General features: G+C 41.1%; 3 protein-coding genes across 3 annotated transcripts; 1 reads left to right on the top strand and 2 right to left on the bottom strand.

Annotated features, from left to right (window-relative positions):
• Positions 1-153: 153 nt before the first annotated feature.
• Positions 154-3891, bottom strand: zgc:112334 (uncharacterized protein LOC619199 homolog). The gene is made up of 11 exons (XM_061786177.1): positions 3762-3891; positions 3371-3478; positions 3195-3291; positions 2963-3097; positions 2500-2698; positions 2283-2414; positions 1701-1800; positions 1443-1614; positions 1216-1360; positions 709-763; positions 154-635 (listed from the first exon to the last, which is right to left on the bottom strand). The coding sequence occupies exons 1-11, from the start codon at positions 3801-3803 to the stop codon at positions 492-494; spliced, it is 1329 nt and encodes a 442-aa protein (XP_061642161.1). The 5' UTR covers positions 3804-3891; the 3' UTR covers positions 154-491.
• A 653-nt stretch (positions 3892-4544) lies between these two features.
• Positions 4545-13073, top strand: LOC133483372 (transmembrane protein 43). Its single transcript, XM_061784521.1, has 13 exons — positions 4545-4676; positions 5377-5517; positions 5660-5794; positions 7347-7441; positions 7541-7590; positions 8785-8854; positions 8926-8996; positions 9117-9244; positions 9338-9400; positions 10185-10286; positions 10351-10468; positions 11791-11996; positions 12720-13073. Exons 1-12 carry the CDS (start codon positions 4659-4661, stop codon positions 11991-11993), a joined length of 1194 nt encoding a protein of 397 aa, XP_061640505.1. The 5' UTR covers positions 4545-4658; the 3' UTR covers positions 11994-11996; positions 12720-13073.
• LOC133483373 (rho-related GTP-binding protein RhoA-B) lies at positions 12221-18341 on the bottom strand. The gene is made up of 5 exons (XM_061784522.1): positions 18181-18341; positions 15518-15675; positions 15244-15364; positions 14996-15126; positions 12221-12917 (listed from the first exon to the last, which is right to left on the bottom strand). Exons 2-5 carry the CDS (start codon positions 15671-15673, stop codon positions 12744-12746), a joined length of 582 nt encoding a protein of 193 aa, XP_061640506.1. The 5' UTR covers positions 15674-15675; positions 18181-18341; the 3' UTR covers positions 12221-12743.
• Between the last annotated feature and the right edge of the window lie 1988 nt (positions 18342-20329).

Below are 20329 nucleotides of genomic sequence, written 5' to 3'. Positions count from 1 at the left end.
AAAAGTTTGCAAAGTAGGTAAATCTATATTATTCTAGATATTGCTATTCATAGGTGCGTTGCTAGTATATGTTCACAGCATTCGCTTATTTGGTGGACTGTATTCCACTTATGATCAAATGACATATTTACAAACAAAGCAATGACTAGTTCGCCATGGTCATCAGTCATGATATTTATTTGCATCGTTTTATGTGTTTCCCCTGACTGTGGCACAAGCAGCGGGCGTTCAGTTCCCATGACGTCATGATTGTGACTGTGAATAGTTGTTCCATCTCTACTACTGTAGTCCACCTTTTGCCCAAAGTTGGCTGGGGTCTGTTAAAAAACAGCAACAACAAAGACAACATTAAACAGAAAAAAAAATACACTTCCCTACTTCTGTGTTAACGTCCCACGAAAGGATATGGTGACAAGTAATTAAAAAAAAACAAAAAAAAACTGCTCTATCTATATGTCTGTCTGGCTGCTTATGTCCTTCTCTATGATGGGTCAGTCTTCATCCGAGCTGCGTGACTGATGCCTGGGTGAAGTGAAGCAGAACTCGGTGCCAGTGATGCGACGGTACATGTCCTTAATGTCTTCACACTCGCCCTCAAAGTGGTTGGTTTCATCATATGAGCGAGACACAAAAATCTGAGCGAGCAAAAAAGTGGTTGTCAACACATTTTCTCTTCCTTTGCCCCCTATGTAACTTGGAGGATTTTACCTGACTCTTGTTTCCGTCATCATTGGGAACAAGCAGGCTCCTGACCGAAACAAATCTTGGGTGGAAAAAAAAAAAGAACATTTGCACATGCAGCGATATCCTTCAAATTACAGTGCTTTTGAATTCCAATCCAATATCGCATTTCCTCAAGTTGAGCTTATTTTCTGCCTCTATCGCTTTTGACCCCAAAGGCTGGCAAAACCTTGCAATATCATTCGAAAACAATGAAACAGTGCTTCTATCATATCAACTTGGCAGCGGCCTTTTAATTATTCCAACCCAACGGCCAGGATAAAAACTTACCTCAGAGGCTGCGTTCAGGCTCTATGGCCTCCGGAACAGCCTGCCAGAGGGCATTAGGACCGCAGAGATGGATATTTAAAAGGAGGCTCAAGACCTGTTTGGTTTAGCTTTGAACTGATTTTTCAATTATTTATTCCGCATACACGTAATCATTTGATACACGTTTTGATTATCTGTTGAACCTATTTTTGAATCCTGACCCACTTTTGCATGATGGGCTCCAGAAGGTCGAGGCCTGGCTGCACTTCTTTCTCCGGTTGGTTGGTTTCAGCTGCTGTGCTCACTGTGGCAATGTAAAAGCCATCCGAGGCTACGCTGTGCGCGTAGGACACTACAGATATGAAGATGTCTGCATAGACACACAGGGATTATTGTAATTATGAGTTACAATTTCAAATTAAAGCACATGCAGTCTTTGGAAGACAGCCCACCCGATTTCCTGCTGAGTTGTGTTTGGGGGATGATGATCTGGCACGACTTGGCTTCCTGCGTGTTTTTAACGGGATGATTTAATAAGCAGATGACCCTGATGACTCGCCCCACCTTCCTCACTCGGTTGGGAACGTAGCCGGGGTCGCAGATGAGCTGTTTACACCGGAACAACTGGAAAACAACAACAAGGAGATGAACAAAGAATGGTTCTGTGCCCCACATGGCCACAGTGCAATTCCCAACCGGGGCGCACTTGCCTTCCCTTCAGATTTCACGGCTGTCACTTTGCCGTTGTTCAACAAGATCTCATCCACCGTTCGGTTAAGCAGGAACGTTCCTCCGTTCTCTGCACTCAATCTGAAGCATAATAAATAAACCATTCAGACCACGACACTTAAAAGGCCATGAATGGGCAAAAATATCAGGACAAAGGAAGCAATTTGCAGCTTCCCATCTTTTGGGAAGATGCTGGGGTCGTGTCTGTGGGAATTTGTGTTCATCCATCCAGTTGAACAGTTATGAGATCAGAACTTGTTGGTGTGTGTTGAAAAATCTATGTTCTAATTCATCCCAAAGGTGTTTGATGGGGTTCTTCTGCTCTAGTTTCATCCAATCATGCATTTGGGAACCAAAAGGTTTTCCCAAAAACCTTCCCATAAAGTGGAAATCATCCATCCATTCATTTTCTATCCTGCTTATTCTATTCAGGGGTTGTGGGGAGCTGGAACGTGTCCCAGTTGACCTCAAGCCTTTGTCCAAACCCTGATTAATTAATCAGTTGATAATGTGCATCCCAATCATTTTGTCCATACCATTAACCATCAATTCGGAAGTGTTACCTCGCAAATCCTTGCGGTAGTTCCGCCAGTCCAAACACAGGGTAGATGTACGGGCTGGTGTTGTGGCGAGCCAGAGACTCGGCATACAATCTGATCCGCTTGATAGTCTCCACGCAGGGCTGGTCCAGATAACTACCAAGTACACAAGGACAGATTTGTTTGACTTAGTTTTTTTTTTTTTTTAAAGCCACAACTTAATGTGCCCCTCGTGACCGACCTCTCGCTGCCGTGCAAGGCTATGGCGTGACCTATGAACTCTACAACGTCCAGTCCGAGGTCAAAGCGAGAGAAGAGATCCCGGGTTGTGGTTTGGTCGGGGTCCACATCCTGATGCGTGCGAGGTTTTCTCACCTCAAAGTTCTGAGCGAAAAGCAACAACTTCCTGAACCTCCTCTTGTCAAACATCCCCATCAGATCTGAAAGATGTTTTTAAAACACTTAACGCCAATACTGTACACGGTTACCATTAGCCATTGTCATCAACTCCCAGTCTTGAGTTCTTTGGCCACACCAGGAAGACGCCAGATTGTTCCTTTTTCTTTGCTGTTGAGTTAATACTTAGAAACGGTGGCTCTCCAGCATCCAATCCCAGTCACCATATTCATTTAAAGTCAAAAACTAGTCTTGAACCTGCAACATTATGCTCCCCGCGCCCGTGCCAGTCACGAGTATCAACTGACCTGAATTGTGAGCGTCTTCCTCAGTGGCGGGGACCCTGTGTAGCTTTCCCGCTTTGTACACGTAGTTCCCTTCGACCACTCTGAAGTCCAAATAGCGAGTCACGTCGGTATGTATCAACATTATCACCAGATGACCTAATGGAACCCCACGCACGGCATGAAATGATGTCATGAAAGTAGAAGGGGGGAAAAAAGGAGAAGAACTCTCTACTTTACCACAACAGGCCCTTACTATTGGCAAGGAAAAACTTGGGAATAAGATCAACGTTCCATTCTTTTCCACGACCAGTAGATGTGACGGGACCAGGAACCTTGAACCTCCTGTACAGCTGAAAAGAGAATTAGACATATACTGTAAGTGAGAGCAATGATGTAACAGCGCATGTGCTTGTGTTTGGATGAGCACACCTCCTCGAGGGGGGAGATCGACGCACTCTCTCCCCCGCAGTAAGCGTTCTTGTCGATGTGAAGGACCTTTTTGCCGTTTAGTGACATTAAACCTGAGAGGACACATTCCTGCGACAGACAGGCCAGGAACAAATAAAGTCAAATGATGGACTGCTATTGGGACTTGGAGCCACTGTCTGCTGACAATAAAAAGTATAGGTATATGTTTATTACAGGTTAAATTCAAAACCAGCAGCATATTTAACATCTCCAGTGCGCAAATTCCACAAACTTGCTCAATCTGGGACATTCTTGTCTGATCTACAGCTCAAGTTGAAATATAAGATGATGTTTGTCGTAAACCTACAAACTGACCTGATGCGATTTCATATTTACCAGAAAATGCTCTTACCTTAAGCCCAGTTCCGAGCACTATAACATCATACTCCTGCATATTAACAGTCTCTCTCTCTCTCCTTTCTGGCTGAATGGTATGAGGATGATCAGTGGCGGTAATTGCTTTGCAGTAATCCTCTTACAAGTGGCACATCTATGTATGAATTTGTAAGTGTGTGTTTGTGTATTTCATCATCCATTTTTGTGTTGTTATTTTAAATCCGTAAGCAATAATACCCAGAATAATGGTGACGACTCAAAAAAAAAAAAGAAAAAGAATGTTGGAATTCAGCAGGACAAATACATGTCTATTCTATTCTATTCTATTCTATTCTATTCTATTCTATTCTATTCTATTTTATTCTATTCTATTCTATTCTCACATCCGTTTCCATGTTCTAGTTCAGATGGTCTCAAAAATGTTAACTGTAGTACCATCTCGAAATATTTAGCTCTCTAAGTACAATCATAATATCTAATAGTAAAATACATGACAGTAGTGTGTGTGTGTGTGGGGGGGGGGGGGGGTATGGGGGCTATGGGGGCTTTAGCCCTCTAAAATAGGCCTAGAAATTCCACTGACTGACACAGTTACATATAGTATGGGTTTTAAACTGGATATTGTTAGGACATTATTGTATTATAATAAATATATATAAATTATATGAATTGTTCGAGGTAATCTTCACAAATTGACCAAGTAAATCCTTTTGTGGTTTAGTCCAAGATTATTGATTCAGACCCCGGTCCGGTAGGTGGCGGTAATGCATGAAATTGCCGGTTGCCAACTGCCATTCAGCTAAAATAATAATAAGACGAAGCGGTGGAATGATCTCATTGGTAGTTGAAGTTTGTCGCGTTTGTCTGCTTCGCGAGCGTCCCCAACAACTTTTCTAGACTTGTGTTGTTCAAAATGTCTTCGGCGTCGACAGTAAGTTGTGCCCACGCGAACTGCGATGAACTTTATTTATCGATAATGACAGTTTACCACAGTGTCGATGTGGTGGCATTTGCCCTTTGTCAGTATGCTAGCTTGCTTGCCACAAGACGAGCAACAATGACGGCCTATAGATGACGCAAGCTGTGTATTCTTGATTATTACTTAATGTGCATTTTGTCTCATGTCACGAGCGTTACTTGTGCTCACGTGCGGTGTCGCTGTCCCTCACCTCAATCAACAGGCGAGACGTTTTTAGATGGGTTGCTTGAACTTCTTTGCACGTTGGCTCCGTATGCGATCGTCAAACACCGTGAAAACTAAGTGCTGAACACAATTATCAGTTGAGGATAAACTGCAGCGAAGCGTACAACTGTCGTACATTTAAAAAAAAGAAATACTTGCAAGGGTGCTAATCTAAGATTCAACATGGAAGCTATTTTCGGGTTCTTTCTGGAGCGTTGGTTTGTCTTGAGATTCGGGGCTTATGTCCAATAACCTAACAGGCCAGTTCTATGTTGCATCCCCTTGAAAGAGGATCTATAGCTGTGTGACATGTGAGAAGCAATCACAGATAATCAGTAAGAGGAGTATCTGTTTAACAGCGCACAAACTTTTGGTTCAGTTCATCTCGTCATCTTTTTTGACTTTCGTTGTGTTTGATTTTCAGTGGAGCTGACATAGTTTGTTTCAGTTTTCAGGCAAAGACTCACACAAGCGTGTGAGGAGTCACAGCAACCCAGGATTCCTGCAACGATTAGGTGACACAGCAGGAGGAACGCTTGTCGGCGTTGGACTGTTTTTCCTCTCCATATATATACTCTTTACCAACGAGGTGAGAATCACAGGCACGGTGGAAAACAGATTGGTGTACAGCACCTCTTGCCCATAGCGCTAATGAGGACAAGCGCTAGAGGAAATGGACGGATGTGCTATGCGTTATTGTAGCAAATGCAATGGTTTGTTCGTCCCATTAGGGACGGGCTCTGCGTACGGCGTCGTCCCTGGATGAAGGACTCACTCGGGTGGTGTCGCTGGACACTTTAGCCAGCCTCGACTTGCAGAACAACAACCGCTTGGTTCACCTGTCTGCACCGTTGCGCACCTCTAAGGTAGACTCGACTCCATCGACTACGATTCCAATATAAGTTTGGACAAGGATTCTGGAAATGTGGTAAAAGTAACAATAGTAGTTCGTGGGTGCCCTCTTCTGGTGTGTGAAAGATTTACTTAAGTACAGTAGAGGTTTATCTAACTTTTAAGTACAATTTCTTTTTTAACTTTTACTTGGGTAATTTTTTTAATATAAATTTGATGTGCAATACATTTGAATGAAGTAGTTAAATTTAGTACATTATGTGCTTTTTTAAAAAAATTCCCATATTTAACCACAGAGTTAATGATCAAACTGCATAATGTTACAAAGGTTTACATAATATTAAATATACTTTTTGGAGATACAACCTCTCCCATTTTTCATAAACATCTAGGCCTATCGCTGTATTTCAATGTTGGTCATGAAAGCAATTTTTTATTTTTTTTTAGGTGGTACACCACTTGGGGTAAAGTTTGAGAACCACTTAGACAATTCAGTCAAACTCTTCTATTTCTCTTTAAACCCTGCATCCTTAGACACTCACTGGCCACATAATTAGGTTCCCTTACACTACATCTTGAGATCCAAAACGAAGAGCTCATGAAAATTAAATGAACTTTGTAGAGGTTTTTGCAGTCAGGAGTGTGCTTTTTAAAAATACTGAGGCAGTAGATAGCAATGACGAAATAAGTTATGCTAATAAATGTGTGTGTGTGGGGGGGGGGCAGGAGAAATTCTTATTGAGTATTATCAATAAATAATAAATATTTCTGTGTATTTGTATCAGCAGGGTACTACCTTGTTTATGCAGTGTAGTTTTTGTGTAATCTAGCCTAATCAACACCATCAGATTTTTTTGAATTAAATTGTTTTAACCTTGGCTGAACCAGGTAGGTCAGTTGAGAACCAGTTCTCATTTACAATGATGACCTGGCCAAGAGGCAGCATAAGAAGCAGTTACATAAAAGTGATAATTAAAAAAAACAAAAACAAAAAAAAAAACACACACACACAACCAAAACGTCAAAAATACACAAACCCAATAAATTCAGCGATGTATGGTAAGAGTAAGTGGCTAAAAGCAAGTGGAGTGTTCTTGGACAACGGTTTGCAAGGAGTTTTTAAAAGTAGAACAAGAGATGAATGAACTGAGCTTTAAATTCTGCTGCAGATGATTCCAGTCATTTGTAGCAGAAAATTGCAAAGAGGAGCGGCCAAAAAGGAAGTACGGGGCTTTTGGGATTGTAAGACTGATGAAGCTGCTGGAGCGTAGACTGAGAGGTATTTATTGCCCCTTTTATTCAACTTAATAACTCAATGAATTAGAAATGTCTGTCAGTATGATGCAGTGCAGGCCAAACCACAACGACAATATTAATCGTAGTGTAAAAGGAATGCCTCTCTATCAATTAAAACCAAGCATTCGTTCCTTTGTAAAGGCAAATACAGTATGTCACTACAGTTAGCTTGTGCAATAGGACCTAATAAAGTGGCCAAGGCGTGAGTGTGTTTTATGTACTGTACTTTGCAATGGGTTTATTTAACTGTATATGCGTTTGTATCCACAGACTTTAAATGATCCCAACTACAGAGTAGAAGTGCAGGCTGTAAAGTTGAAGAGACTGGTGGAGATGTATCAGTGGGTGGAGTACCAGGAGAGCCAGTGAGTGTTGCCAACACGTTTGGCAGGGTGAGGCCTCAGCATTTTTTCTCTTCAATACAGGATAGTCATCTGAGTTCTTCCTTGTATGACTAATTTCAGAGACTACCAAGAGAACGGGGAAACTAAAACTGAGACCACGTACACCTACAGTAAGTAGTTGCTGGATGGAAATACATATTAAAGTGCAAAAGTGTTTGGATCATGACAATGATTTTTATGATGTGGCCTTTATACGCCAACACAGTGGATTGGATGTAAAACAATCAAGATGTCATTGAAGTGAAAAGTTTCACAAAAATATGGCATTTACTATTTAGGAATTATTTATGCACACTACATCTATTTCCGGGGGCTCTAAAGTACTTGGACAATTGACCACTTGTGTCCATTCCCTTGTTACTTATAGACAAATTAGGCAGGTACAAGTTTAGAGTTGAGTTTGCATTTGGCAGCTGTTTGACTGCAACTATCAATATGAAGTGAAAGGACATCTCAATGGCCGGGAAAGAGGCCCAGATTAGGCCACAAACAACATAATCTAATTCGTAACAGAGAGATAAATAGCTTGGGTTTTCCCCAATTAACAGTTTATCAGAGAAAATAAATATGTCACAACCGTAATTCAAATGATGTTTCAAATTAGTTGCTGTGCCCACCAAAGGCAAATTGCTTGCCATGACGTGCGCCAGCCAAGCGCTAAACCGGACTATTAGTTTACAGAGTAAATTAGTGGCTTGAGTCCAAGGCAGTAACATTTCTTGTCACTTTCCTACCATGTTCCGCGTGGGAAGTTTGTACGCCTCTGTTACTGTAACGAAAAAAATTGAATGAGAATAAATGTCATTATTATTATTTTTTTTACTAGCTGTCTGAGATCCAACCAAAGTAGGACTTTTGGGTCCTGACCCACTAGTTGAGAATCCCTACATTAGAAAATGTCTGAAAAGCCTCCAAGATTCCAGAGTCAAGAGTCGAATTAAAAAAGACGAATGAGTCCAAGGTTCCAGGCTATCTGCAAACTGCAAATGTATTCTAATTGTCTCTGATTAGTGGGCGACCAGTCCAGGGTGTACCCTGCCTCTCCCCTCAAATTAGGCTCCAGTTGACCTGTGACCCTAATGAGGACAAGCACAATTACCGGTAAAAATTAATGTATATTAAAATGTTGCTTTTATTTACAATGATGTCAAAGGTCCAAATCATTTTGAGCCCTGGAAAAGTGAGGTATTGTAATTCTTAAAAAGCTAAATGCCATATTTTTGTGAAAGCTGTTAAATTAAAGCGGCAAGGCACCATTTCAATCACATCGTATTTATTTATTTTCATCTTTTTCCTTTCTATAGACACCGAGTGGAAATCAGAACTGATCAACAGTCGCAATTTTGATAAAGAAATTGGTCACCAGAACCCCAGGTGCTTCATTCTTCTTATATTACAAAGATTTCATATCACAAGAGACATTGAATATAATCTTTGCATTTCAGTGCCATGGCAGTTGAGAGTGTGACAGTTGTAGCTCCTCAAGTCCAAGTTGGACCTTTCACTCTGTCGAAAGGTTAGAATCAAGTGGCATCAACACACTGCTAGGAAATACAAAAAAAATAAAAATAAACAATGATTATTATATGTCTCATTATTGTATGACTAATGACACATTGCGTTTGCTCCTCCTCAGGATTGGTGCACCAGATTAATAACTTCCAGACACTGAGCCTGACGGATTTGACGTCCTCTGACTCGGACCCTTTCCTCACCATCAGTGACGATTATTTCTACCACACTCGGCAGCCAAAGAGGCCGGAGGTGAGCGCCGTAATGACAGCATCTGGAAAAAAGAAAAGAGAAGAAATGTTCACACCGTGTTACTTTAAGTCCATCATTTGTACAATTTGGTAGGTTGGAGATGTCCGCGTGAGCTTCTCCTTCGCGGGACTCAGTGGTGATGGCCCAGCCCAAACTGTGAGTTTTGAACACTCTCTGAAAACATGCATCCAAGTTTTACACTTGATGAAGTGAAAAGGAAAAAATAAGTATCAATAAAAAAAAAAATTATAATACAATCACTGTTTCACTTTTTATTTCAGAGCTGTGCACATAGGGGCCTATATTATAGACTAATGACATGTTTCAGGTTTGCTGCTGAAAGAAAAGTGGACGCTAAAAATTGGTAATTTAAAGAATTGACTGAACATTTTGCATTCATTCTCCCTCCAACCAGCACAGCACTCATTTGCTTAATATGTGATGAAGATTTCCAATTTGAAGTGGCTTTATCAGAATCAGAATCCTCTTTATTTGCCAAGTATGTCCAAAAAACACACAAGGAATTTGTCTCCGGTAATTGGACCCGCTCTAGTACGACAACAGACAGTCAATTGACAGAGAACACTTTTGAGACATAAAGACATTGAGAAAAACAGTCACTGAGCAATAAAGGCTTGCTAGTTATCTGGTATTGCCGGGACATTTTTTTAAAATTTTTGACAATTGTGCAAAAAGATGAAGAGTCCTCTAGCACTTAAAGCAGAGAGGTAAAGAAAGGAACTTTGATGAGACATTTCCTCAAAATTAAGCTGAAAGATCAGCAGGGTTCCTGTCATCTATGATGGACCTCAATAAATGGACCTTTGACTCATTGAGGAAAAAAAAGTTTGTGATTTGCTCTATAGTTTGAACGTCTCGTTTCCCTCCTGTTGAGGTGCAGGTGATTTATCAGAGAGAAAAAAAGACAACTTTGTTCCAGGTCAGCGTTGTGGCCAAGCAGAGCGGAGAGCTGCTGGTGCCCTTCAAAACCAAGTCAGGAGATGTTCTGGAGATCTTGTACCTGGAGGAGCTGTCTGCAGAGGTTTGTGGGACACTTGTTTGGATCTCAGAAATGACCTACATTCTGACGTGCTCTACATGTGCAGGAAGTGTTTATGAAGGAGCAGCAGCATAACAGCATGAAGACATGGGGACTCCGAGCTGCCGGATGGGCGCTCATGTTCCTCGCCATTCAGCTGACCATGCGCATCATCTACACATTGGGTAATTCACTCACACAACAATACATTTTCTTTAGTGATGCACCGAAAGGAAAATTCTTGACCGAAACCAAATAGCAAAACTGGAAAAACCAAAGGCGGAAGCACCGAAAGAAATGATCTCTCAGTCAATCATACTTTATTTTTTTAAGTGATTTTCATACATATTAGTAAAATTGCATTTATGGCTATGACTACAGAGCTGCCAACCTGTAGCACTTCACTTCCAGAACAATTAGAATTTCCATACTTTTAAAATTATGTCAAGAATTACCGTGGGACAGTTATTGCATTGTATTATGTAATCGGATAAAACAAAAATCTGCATACTGTTCAATTTCACAACATAATCATTACTCTATAATCCTAATCGTTAATAAATGATGCCGTCAATGTTTGTTATTTTAAAGTATTGCATCAACACGGCGGATGCTTTTGGCGCCAAATGTCTTCTCTTGCATGCTCTTTTTGTCTTTCCTGTATCCACTATTTCTGCTGAAATTATGCAAATTTGCCCATTGTGGGACTAATAAAGGTTATCTTATAAAGTTGTATTATATAAATATACTTTTAAATTCTAGGTTCATTTTCTCAAATGGCGTAGCAGCGGTGACGTTCTAATTCATTTGCGGTTCCTGTGTTTATGTAGCTGTCTAGCGTTATCGTATATTAGAGTATTTTCCACTTATTAAACACATACTAATGTGCCTGCTATTTTGCTCTTAAAAGTTGGCTAATCGCAGCTATAATGCAGTTCCAGCCAGACCAATGTGACAAGTGTACTGTACCTATATTCATTTTGACATACAAATTTGAATTGGTACAGTAAAAAAGACATTCATCTTTGTTAATTGTGTGTTTCTGATACTTGTAGTTTGTTGAATGTATTTGTTATTTAAAATGTATGCTTGTTTTGGATTTATGGTTGACTTATGGCACTACGTCATTATGAAACCATGCGTGCTGTGTGTGTGCGTAATAAAGTGACTTTGCAGTCAATTCCACTGAACAGTCAGCATAGCTCTACAAGACTGCTTGTTAATGGTAAAAGATGTTTTATTCTGATGTGCTCACACACTTGCGCAGGGACTGTCAGTGATCAAAGTGTGACATGTTATGCATGAGACATGTTATTTCAGTAGTTTTATGTTGATGGAAAAAGTATTTCGGTCCTCAACTGAAGATGTACTTTTGGACTTTGTTTAGGGCCGGTGGCTGAAATTTCAGATCACTAATTTCCTTGTTAACTTCTGTAAAAGTGTGTCAAAACTTAGCAACAGCAGGAAAATTGACCGCTGATGTCTTTCTCCACTTCTGTGCCCTCAGTGGACTGGGTTCCTATCCTGAGAGACCTCGTATCTGTGGGGTTGAAGATCTTCGCCTTGTGCGTGTCCTCCTCGCTCTCTCTCCTCACCATTGCAGCCGGGTGGTTCTTTTATAGACCTCTGATGGCGGCCGCTCTAGGTGCTTTGGCTCTCCTCCCTGTGCTCCTCGCACGCTCGGGACTCCCAGCCAAAAAGCATCTGTGACTTGTACGTGTTTCTATGAATGTTGTGTTTTACTTGATTGTCACCCTCAGATACACAAAAGAGAGGCCCCTGTGTAACTAAATTGAGAACTTTCAAAGAGATTTTTTTTTTTTTTTTTTTTTGCTACAACTGTATCATCAAAATCTTAACTTTTTTCATACCCAAGTAGAACTTCAAATTTAGTGGCTGGTGCACTTTGTTGACCATTTTAAGTGATGCAAATGAGCAAGATTCTTACAAAGTAATTTATTACACAAAACACTAAGTTTCCATTTGCGTGTTAACAAAATTGAGTTTCCAGTCTCCTATCGTGTACATCGTCACGATGCACACAGGGATTCGTCAATGGAGCGCACCAAACAAACGTTGACTTCACATGTGCGTTAGCTTGTTCAAGAAGTCACAGTGATCAGGTACTTTTACCCTAGTTGGCTGTGGAAACATTCGTCAGGTCAGCAGGCAGGGCTTCAGCACTTGACTAGTTGGCAGGTTTGCTGACTTCTCATGACACGTGATACTGGCGGTTTCATTATGGCCGATTGACTGATGCTTTAGTACAAAAAAAAATATTTCCAATACTGACAGAACCTACTTCAGTTTAAGACAAAAACAAACAAAGTAAAAGCGTTGCACCTTTTTTAAAAACTGGTGAGAAAACAGTCTTTTGTGTGGGTGTTTTTGTTTGTTGGGGGGGACTTGACTCTCTGCTCCTTTTTCCCCAAACAGGAAGCAGTCCCTTGCCACCCCAGTTTACAGGAGGGTACATTTATTGTTCTTCTTTCCCCTTCGGGCCTGTAGTGCCGCCCGGGTGGCCATCTCAAAGACTTCCCTCACGCCATCCTTTGTTTTGGCAGAGCACTCCATGTATCCAAAGGCACCGATCCTGTTGGCCATGTCCCGTCCATCCTCCTGCTTCACGGGTTCCTAGGACCAAAAAAAAAAGTTAGGAAACATGCACACAGCACTTTTATATTTGTGTGTTACTCTACCAAAGAGTTAATATCTCCTGTTTAGTGTAAAATTGTAACAAAAATACAATAAAAAATAAAAATAAATACATGGAAGAAAGTGAACATTTAATCGTTCAGTTCTCAAGAAGTTGTCATCCATTCTGGTTAACGGCAATATCCAAATACATTGCTACAAACCTTCAAAAAATGTTCTTATTTTGTGAACCATTTAGTTTACAATTTCAAAACTTCAAAAACTGAGGGCAACCTGGTAGAACATTAATGGTTAGCATGTCTGCTTCACAGTTCTGAGGTTCTCTGCTTTTCCTGCAATCCAAAAACATGCTTCTTTTAGGGCCACTAAAGGGGAAAATCACAATCATTGGACAATCACTGACTGCACTCGTGCATTTTCGGCGACTGAGACACTTCACACTTCACTTTATCAACCACAGGAACATATGGAATTATACATATCGTTAAGGATTATTGTAAAACAGTATTGTATATATACTGAACATACTGTATTGGTACGGCTTGGAGGCTGCTGGCTAGATGTCACGTCATACCTGGAAATAGTTTTTGCTGTGAAAGCTCTCGTGCATTTTGGTGACGGATACTCTCTACACTTCACTTTTTAGCGAAAGACATGAAATTAAATATAGTTAAGTGTTATTGGAAAACTCTTATTTGTATACTGTATTGGTATGGTTTTGCGGTGGCTAGCTGGATGTCGCTTTGTACCCGGAAATGCAATTGCTGATGTAATACAACGTGGCATTTTTTATTGGCTGTTACATCTGTGACTTTTGACCGTCATTCTCTGAGACCAAAACAAGTGGCTGACCATCACTCACTTATGAAAAATTGTTTGAATGACTTCCGAATAAGAATCGAATTGTTACTCTTTGTACTATTCCGAAATAAAAGTCCAACGAAGGAATAATCCAATTTGATTATTTGAAAACTGTCTACTTGAACGGGAGCTAGAGTACGCTGGTATATTTTGGATGCTGCTTCTCCCTCCAGAAACTGTTTTCTTTTTATGTTTCAAATGGCTTACTTTAACCAGGATCCCTCACCGTAGTGTGGGCAAAGGTAGGTTGGTTTTAAGACCCCTGGTGCCATAAATGCTCGCTGCCTTGGACCAGCTGCCGCCTTTCTAGCTAGCTGGCTGGCTGGCTACTTAGCCTGCTGTGTTGGATCAACTTTCTTCTATTCGTTCTGTTGCCTTCACTATCCACCTTGGCGATGGCTTCTTTTCGCCTTTGGTTGTGGCACTTCCATGAATATCTGTGCAGCTCCTTGGGGCTAGACTAATGGACAACTCCTTCCACAGAGAGCTCAGCGGAGGGTAAAGGCGCAGAAACTATGCTCAGTAAGTCCCAAATGGCGTCAGCCATAAACAAAGGCTAAAAAATGTTAAATACTTTGTGTTTGTTGTAAATGCGGCGTGGCAGCATTGCAGCTCTTGTCAGAATAAAGTAAGTAGTGTCTAATTTGAGTATTGATTCAAATCCAAGAATTCTGATTTCTGTTATTTTTCGGCGGACTTGAATGCCCATTCGAGTCACCACACATCTGTGAAGAGCCGCACCCTTGACCCTAATGAAAACAAGTGCTATAGAAAATGGATGGATAGGGGAAAACAATTTAAACTTAATTTTGCTAGCAGATAAACAGTTAAATTCTCTTGTGGATAGTTCTTCTACACTTCATCACTAAATATGTTTATGTCACCTTGTTATTTTCTATGTGCTCTTATTTGCTGTTTTCTTCTTTTTTTTTTACATAGACGCCATTTCAAATCTTCAATTGTCTATTTATAGTGTGTCGAAAATAAAGCTGAAGCGATAATAAATCTTAATAGATTTTTCCACCAGTTCTACAAAGTGCTACTGTAGTTTAATTAAGGCTGAACAAGACTAGCCTAATTCTAATGATATATCTTAGCAAAGAAGGGAAAAATCTGCCAGTGTCTGGCATTATCGTTTGGCCTTGGCGGAGGTCTGTTTGCGCCATGCGTGCCATACCACTTTCACACGCGTTTACCTGCTTCATTTTGGCAAGCTCCCTGCGGGTGTGCTCATCGTTGCGCAGGTCCTTTTTGTTTCCCACAAGGATAATGGGAACGTTAGGGCAGAAGTGTTTTACCTCTGGAGTCCACTTCTCTGGGATGTTCTCTGCAAACGAAACAAGACGTGATCCAATATATGTGAATGTGAAACAAAATCTGAGGCGTCCGCACCATAAGATGTCCATTGATGCAAATGGATCAGGTTCTTTAGACAATGGCTTACCGAGACTATCGGGACTGTCAATGGAGAAGCACATAAGAATAACATCAGTATCTGGATATGAGAGAGGGCGCAGTCGGTCGTAGTCTTCTTGACCAGCTGTGTCCCACAGCGCTAATTCCACCTGCCAAAAGAATCCACGGATCATCCATATATTCCTATAAATCAACAATTAAACTCATGGTGATGGTGTGAGAACACGCAATTCCCGATGTTTGGAATCACAACAATGTTGTAACCCTCGCGGGAAATGCAAGCAGACTGAGAGGCGCTGTACCTGTTTGCTGTCCACTTCAATGTCCGCCACGTAGTTCTCAAACACGGTGGGCACGTAGACCTCGGGAAACTGGTCCTTGCTGAACACAATCAGCAGGCATGTCTTACCGCACGCACCATCCCCCACTATGACCAGCTTTTTCCTGATTGCCGCCATAACTGCAGAAGAGAGGCAGGGGTAGAGGTTGTGTTAAACCAGGCTGAATGAGATGGAACTGGACAATAATGAACAAATTACAGTGGACGACTAACCCTCCACACCTACCAACTCGCCACAACAACAAAATGCGCACCGAGAAACAACATTTAGAAGCGACACCTAGATTATTTTATTGAACCACAAAAACCATGGCTTGATTTGTAAGGAAAAAATGGATTGCTGGCGGTACGGTGGGCGACTGGTTAGCACATCTCTCTCACAGTTCTGACGGTTCAAATCCGGCCTCGCCTGTGTGGAGTTTGGCAATCAGTTCGGGGTGTACCCCGCTTCTTGCCCAAAGTCAGCTGGGATAGGCGCCAGCAAACCTGCGACCCTAGAGAGGATAAACGGTACGGAAAATGAATGGATGGAAAACTGACTGCCCTGGCTGCTGTAGTCATATTTCCCCATCGGCAGAGAAATAGAGGAAAGAGCGAGAAGAAAGAAGAGACTTTGGATGAAAACATTAGTATATATTTACACAGTCCCCTCCAAAAGTAAATACTCTTGCAAATGTCATTACGTATTGGAGATACCGGTATTGCCTCTAATAGCAGCCACTCTTCGTAAGCACATTTTGCTTATCGCTGGCATCAGGACGAAACCTCTTTTGTTAAAATTGGGTCAATTTCATATTTGTTTTTACAAATCAATGCTATTGGTCAGCCCCCACATGGGTATGTTATTTTCACAAATTACTTACCAGTATAAAGGTTTGAAAATGGCTTGTTGTCTTTGAAGATAATGTTAATGGCTCAAAACCCTGCCGTTTTTTTAGTTTCCTGAAAAGTGATGTTTTTGGAGGTGCAAGGTTTTCGCCCGATGTCAGTGATATCCTTCCTCTACCAAGATACAAAAAAGTATCTGAGTACCCAAGTACCCGGGGAAAAAAAATCCCAAGAGAGATGACTTTTTCTACAGGGAGAAAAGTCGTCATGCACCAACTGCAGGAGGAGGAATTGTGTCACTTACCTTGACACCGGTAACCAGCCCATATCTACAAGTAATTCAATGTACCACTGCAGGCGAATTCATGAATAGCAAACCGCAAATAAGTAGGTGTTCACGGTTCGGCCGTGATGCCTATCTTGGAAATGAAATTTCTGATCATGCGATATGACTTAGCATTTTGAGTGGGAATCAACATCTGTGCTACGTCATTCATTTGAGATGAGACCTTTGGAATCCTAGCCAAACTAGTTGCAGACGGCCAGCGACACGTGAAAAGTAGTTGCTGAACCTTTGCACACTGCATGACGTGACTGAATTGTTCAGTGACGTTCGGCTGTCTTTAGGAAAGACGTGGATGGTTCCACTGCAGCATTATAATGATGATTGATGATGATACCTTATAACCGATCAAATGCGCTGACAAAGTAATTTCAAACATTGGCCCTCAACTGTTGTCACTCTGGGACCTGCATTTTTCTATTGTCGCCAATTTGCGGCCTACTTACAGAAGTTAGGAACAACAAACAACGTATTGTTTAAAAATAGCGTTTGATAGCGCATGAATATCGTATTGGTAAACATAACTACTCATGCTTACATGTTTAAAGTGACTCTCAGAGCACCTTATTGAGAAATTTAATCTGAACCTAACTGCAAATAGAAAAAATATCTTCTTTTTAGGAAAGTACAACATCAAGAGTTTGAATTCTTTTGAGGAACTGAAGGCTCTAGACCAAGAAATTGTAACAGTCTGAATTTTATTATGCTGTCATTTATTTGGTACCTGTCCGGAACCCAACCAAAATGGCTCCCCGACCCACTAGTTGAGAATCAGCGATTTAAAAGGCTGCTTTTAAAGCTACAAGGTGAATTAGCATTCTATAGGTAAACATCAACGTCACTACTGTTTACAACAAATTAGTACGACATTTTACGTAGTAGTAAGGGAGCAGCCATTCTCTTTTGTCTTTAAATGTAATTCAGACTATCTTCTTTCATTATTATTTTCTTAAATCTATTCTAGCATTAAATTAGACCCCAAATCACAATTAAAAGCACTACTGATGCCATATACAGATCTGAATAAAAGGTTAAAGTTAGCGTTGAACATTCGGGATGACGGCGGGCCCGATTTGACTAAAGGAGGAAGTTGTTGTTATGTTTACCAAAGGATCGACGCCAGCGCCATAAGAGCAAACCGGATAGAAGACAAATATGCTTACATTTCCTTTTTCAGTTGTGTACTAAAAATGGGCAACATTGTTTAAATTATGTCCCTGTTCGCCTAAAAAATAAGTTAAAACTAGCTTCTCGTTGCGAGAGAAGCTAGCTGGGGCTAGTTAGCTTAGCATAACGGAAGTCAATGGGACTTTACGGGTCCGTTAGCTTTTCGGCTAACGTTAGCCGAGTAGCGGGCCGAATACGTAGCTGGACGCAACATCGCCAACCGGACGGTTAACGTGTGATCATTGTGGCAGGCAGCGGCGGTCGTTTTCGACTTGCGGCGTGCTTACCCAGTGATTGTTTTCGAACGTATCCGAACGACTTTCGAGTTGTGCTTTGTTGGCCTCCGTCGCTGAGTGCGCCGCTGGAGGATCAAGAGAAGGGAAGTGAGGGGGTGGGGAGAGACCAGAGCAGACTACGAGACGATGGGCTACTACGAACACAAATCGTTGTCGAAACAAAACAATTTGGAATAAAAGTTTTAATAATTAAAAAAAAATAAACCATACTGGAGAAAGTTTTACTCAGACAACTGCAGTCTTTTTATATACGGACATCCAATCTGGTTTTAAACCAACACCGAATCATCACGTCTAAGTTTTTAATTATTATTTTTTTTAGCTACCGACCCTGGGGTGCTTTTAATTCTTATTTTTTAATTATTGTATTCGTTGCTTGCAGCTGCCTTGGACACTGGACCACGATATCCCCATATTCTCATCCTCGGTGTGCTTATTATTATTATTATTTTTTAATTTATTTTTTAAATCTCTTTACGTCTGTGTAGATTGTCAGTCATCATAGAATCAGCCAACTTGTTTAATTTTTTTTCTTGTTTTCCTACAACGTTCATGTCCCTTTAAAGTGGTGTCGATAGGTCTCTATTTTATGGGGGCTTCACCCCCCTAAAATGTTGTCAAGCCCCTCTGAAATTTTGGGGTTATTAGTAGTTATGCCTATATTATGTGAGCTTCAGTCCCTCCCCCCCCCCCCCCCCCCCCCCCCCGCCCTCCCAAATTTTTTTAAAGCCCCCCCCCCCTTCCAAAAAAAACCAAAATCTAACACGTTGGTGCACACACAATAATGATTTTCAACGTTGAAATTTTCAATCAGCACCCTACCCCTCAGAGAGTAGAATACATTTCTATATATTTTTTTAAGAAGACAAGTTAAAACCATTTCCCGCATCTGAATTTGCCTTAAGTCATGTGTTTTTATAACCCAAACTGTCATGCATCAATCTTCTACTCGAACTAGTTACAAACTAATAGCAACAAAAGTGCCCAAAGGTGTTTATTAACGCCACTGCTTCTATTGGAGAGGAGGCCTTTATTTGTGCAAAGTGAGTTTATTTGGCTTGCAGTTGTACATTTGTCTGTAGTTATACTGTCGATGGATTTCCATGGAGTTCATTTTGCACCTGCTGTATGGCTGTGAGACCATCCTGATGTGTGTAATTGTATGTTGTCGGTTTTATTCTTTATCCTGCTGCTATTTTGGTAGCTCATGTTGGTGTCCTGCCTACACCCACCCACAGTAAAAACAATAACCAAAGCAGGGTGCAGTGTACCCATCCACATGCACCAGCTTTCATTCTTTTTTGCTAAGGGGAAAAGGAGGCGCCTATTTGAGGTGAGCACTGGTGTTGTTGAAATGCGCTGACACAGATTTTGCTACAGCTGCCCCCCAGCTAGTGAGTCTTTGAAAACTTGCCTTGTGATTCTAGTGTGGCTTCGGTTCTGTCTTTGCCAATTTCCTGCTGGCACAGAGACATTTTCTTTTGTGCTTTGGCAGACTGACAACTTTGCAAAAAGACATTTTGAACAGTGTGAAATGTCTTCTGTTTTATTTTTTGGGGTCAGTACGAATCTATATATGGGGGCGGATGTGCTAAAATACTATATTTTACTATATTCTATATTATATTTTTTAACCTGCAGGAATAGCTTGCAAGCCTGGACTTTTCACCCCGATTTTTTTGTTGACCTAAATTGCCTTTGTGATGACCTTTGTGCTATTTTTTTTTTTACTGAGGCTAGAGCTGGATACATTTAAAGAATGATTGCTTCATTTTTAAAGATAATCATTTAGTTGTGGTGCGTAAGGTGATTTAAATGTTTTAGGCTGACGCAGGTCATGGCTTGTTCACAGCGGGCGAATCAGTGTGCTCATAACTACTGCTCACTAATCCCGATAAGAGGCTTTCTCAGTACTGCTCAGTTTTACCACTTGGAAAGCAACACACAGCAGCAGTTTCTTCTCACTTAGCTGCAGTTGAACAGCGGGGGTGGAAAAGAAAACGCACGTGCACAGCGGATTCGTACAGTACTTCTAGGAATTCCCAAGGCATGTGGGTTTCATTTAGTATGAACAGTGATGTCCACATGATCACTGTGTTTCATGTCGGCTGTTAGTTTCAGCTATTCGAATGGTAGTTTC

This window comes from Phyllopteryx taeniolatus, chromosome 9, assembly GCF_024500385.1.
Source record: "Phyllopteryx taeniolatus isolate TA_2022b chromosome 9, UOR_Ptae_1.2, whole genome shotgun sequence".
Lineage (NCBI taxonomy): Eukaryota > Metazoa > Chordata > Actinopteri > Syngnathiformes > Syngnathidae > Phyllopteryx > Phyllopteryx taeniolatus.
The sequence above is the reverse complement of the archived record's forward strand: the minus strand, read 5'-3'. Positions and strand labels throughout refer to the sequence as shown.

Bases quoted from the DNA above. Each gene is read 5' to 3' on its own strand.
- zgc:112334 (XM_061786177.1), bottom strand. From the start codon at position 3,803: ATGCAGGAGTATGATGTTATAGTGCTCGGAACTGGGCTTAAG. The intron at 3,479-3,761 runs GTAAGAGCATTT...TGTCTGTCGCAG, and splicing joins TGCTCGGAACTGGGCTTAAG to GAATGTGTCCTCTCAGGTTT. The intron at 1,801-2,282 runs GTAACACTTCCG...ATTATGCTTCAG, and splicing joins CTACCGCAAGGATTTGCGAG to ATTGAGTGCAGAGAACGGAG.
- LOC133483372 (XM_061784521.1), top strand. The intron at 9,401-10,184 runs GTGAGTTTTGAA...ACTTTGTTCCAG, and splicing joins GTGATGGCCCAGCCCAAACT to GTCAGCGTTGTGGCCAAGCA. The intron at 10,287-10,350 runs GTTTGTGGGACA...CTACATGTGCAG, and splicing joins TGGAGGAGCTGTCTGCAGAG to GAAGTGTTTATGAAGGAGCA.
- LOC133483373 (XM_061784522.1), bottom strand. From the start codon at position 15,673: ATGGCGGCAATCAGGAAAAAGCTGGTCATAGTGGGGGATGGTGCGTGC. The intron at 15,127-15,243 runs GTAAGCCATTGT...TTTCGTTTGCAG, and splicing joins TGACAGTCCCGATAGTCTCG to AGAACATCCCAGAGAAGTGG. The intron at 12,918-14,995 runs GTAAACGCGTGT...TTTTGGTCCTAG, and splicing joins AGCTTGCCAAAATGAAGCAG to GAACCCGTGAAGCAGGAGGA.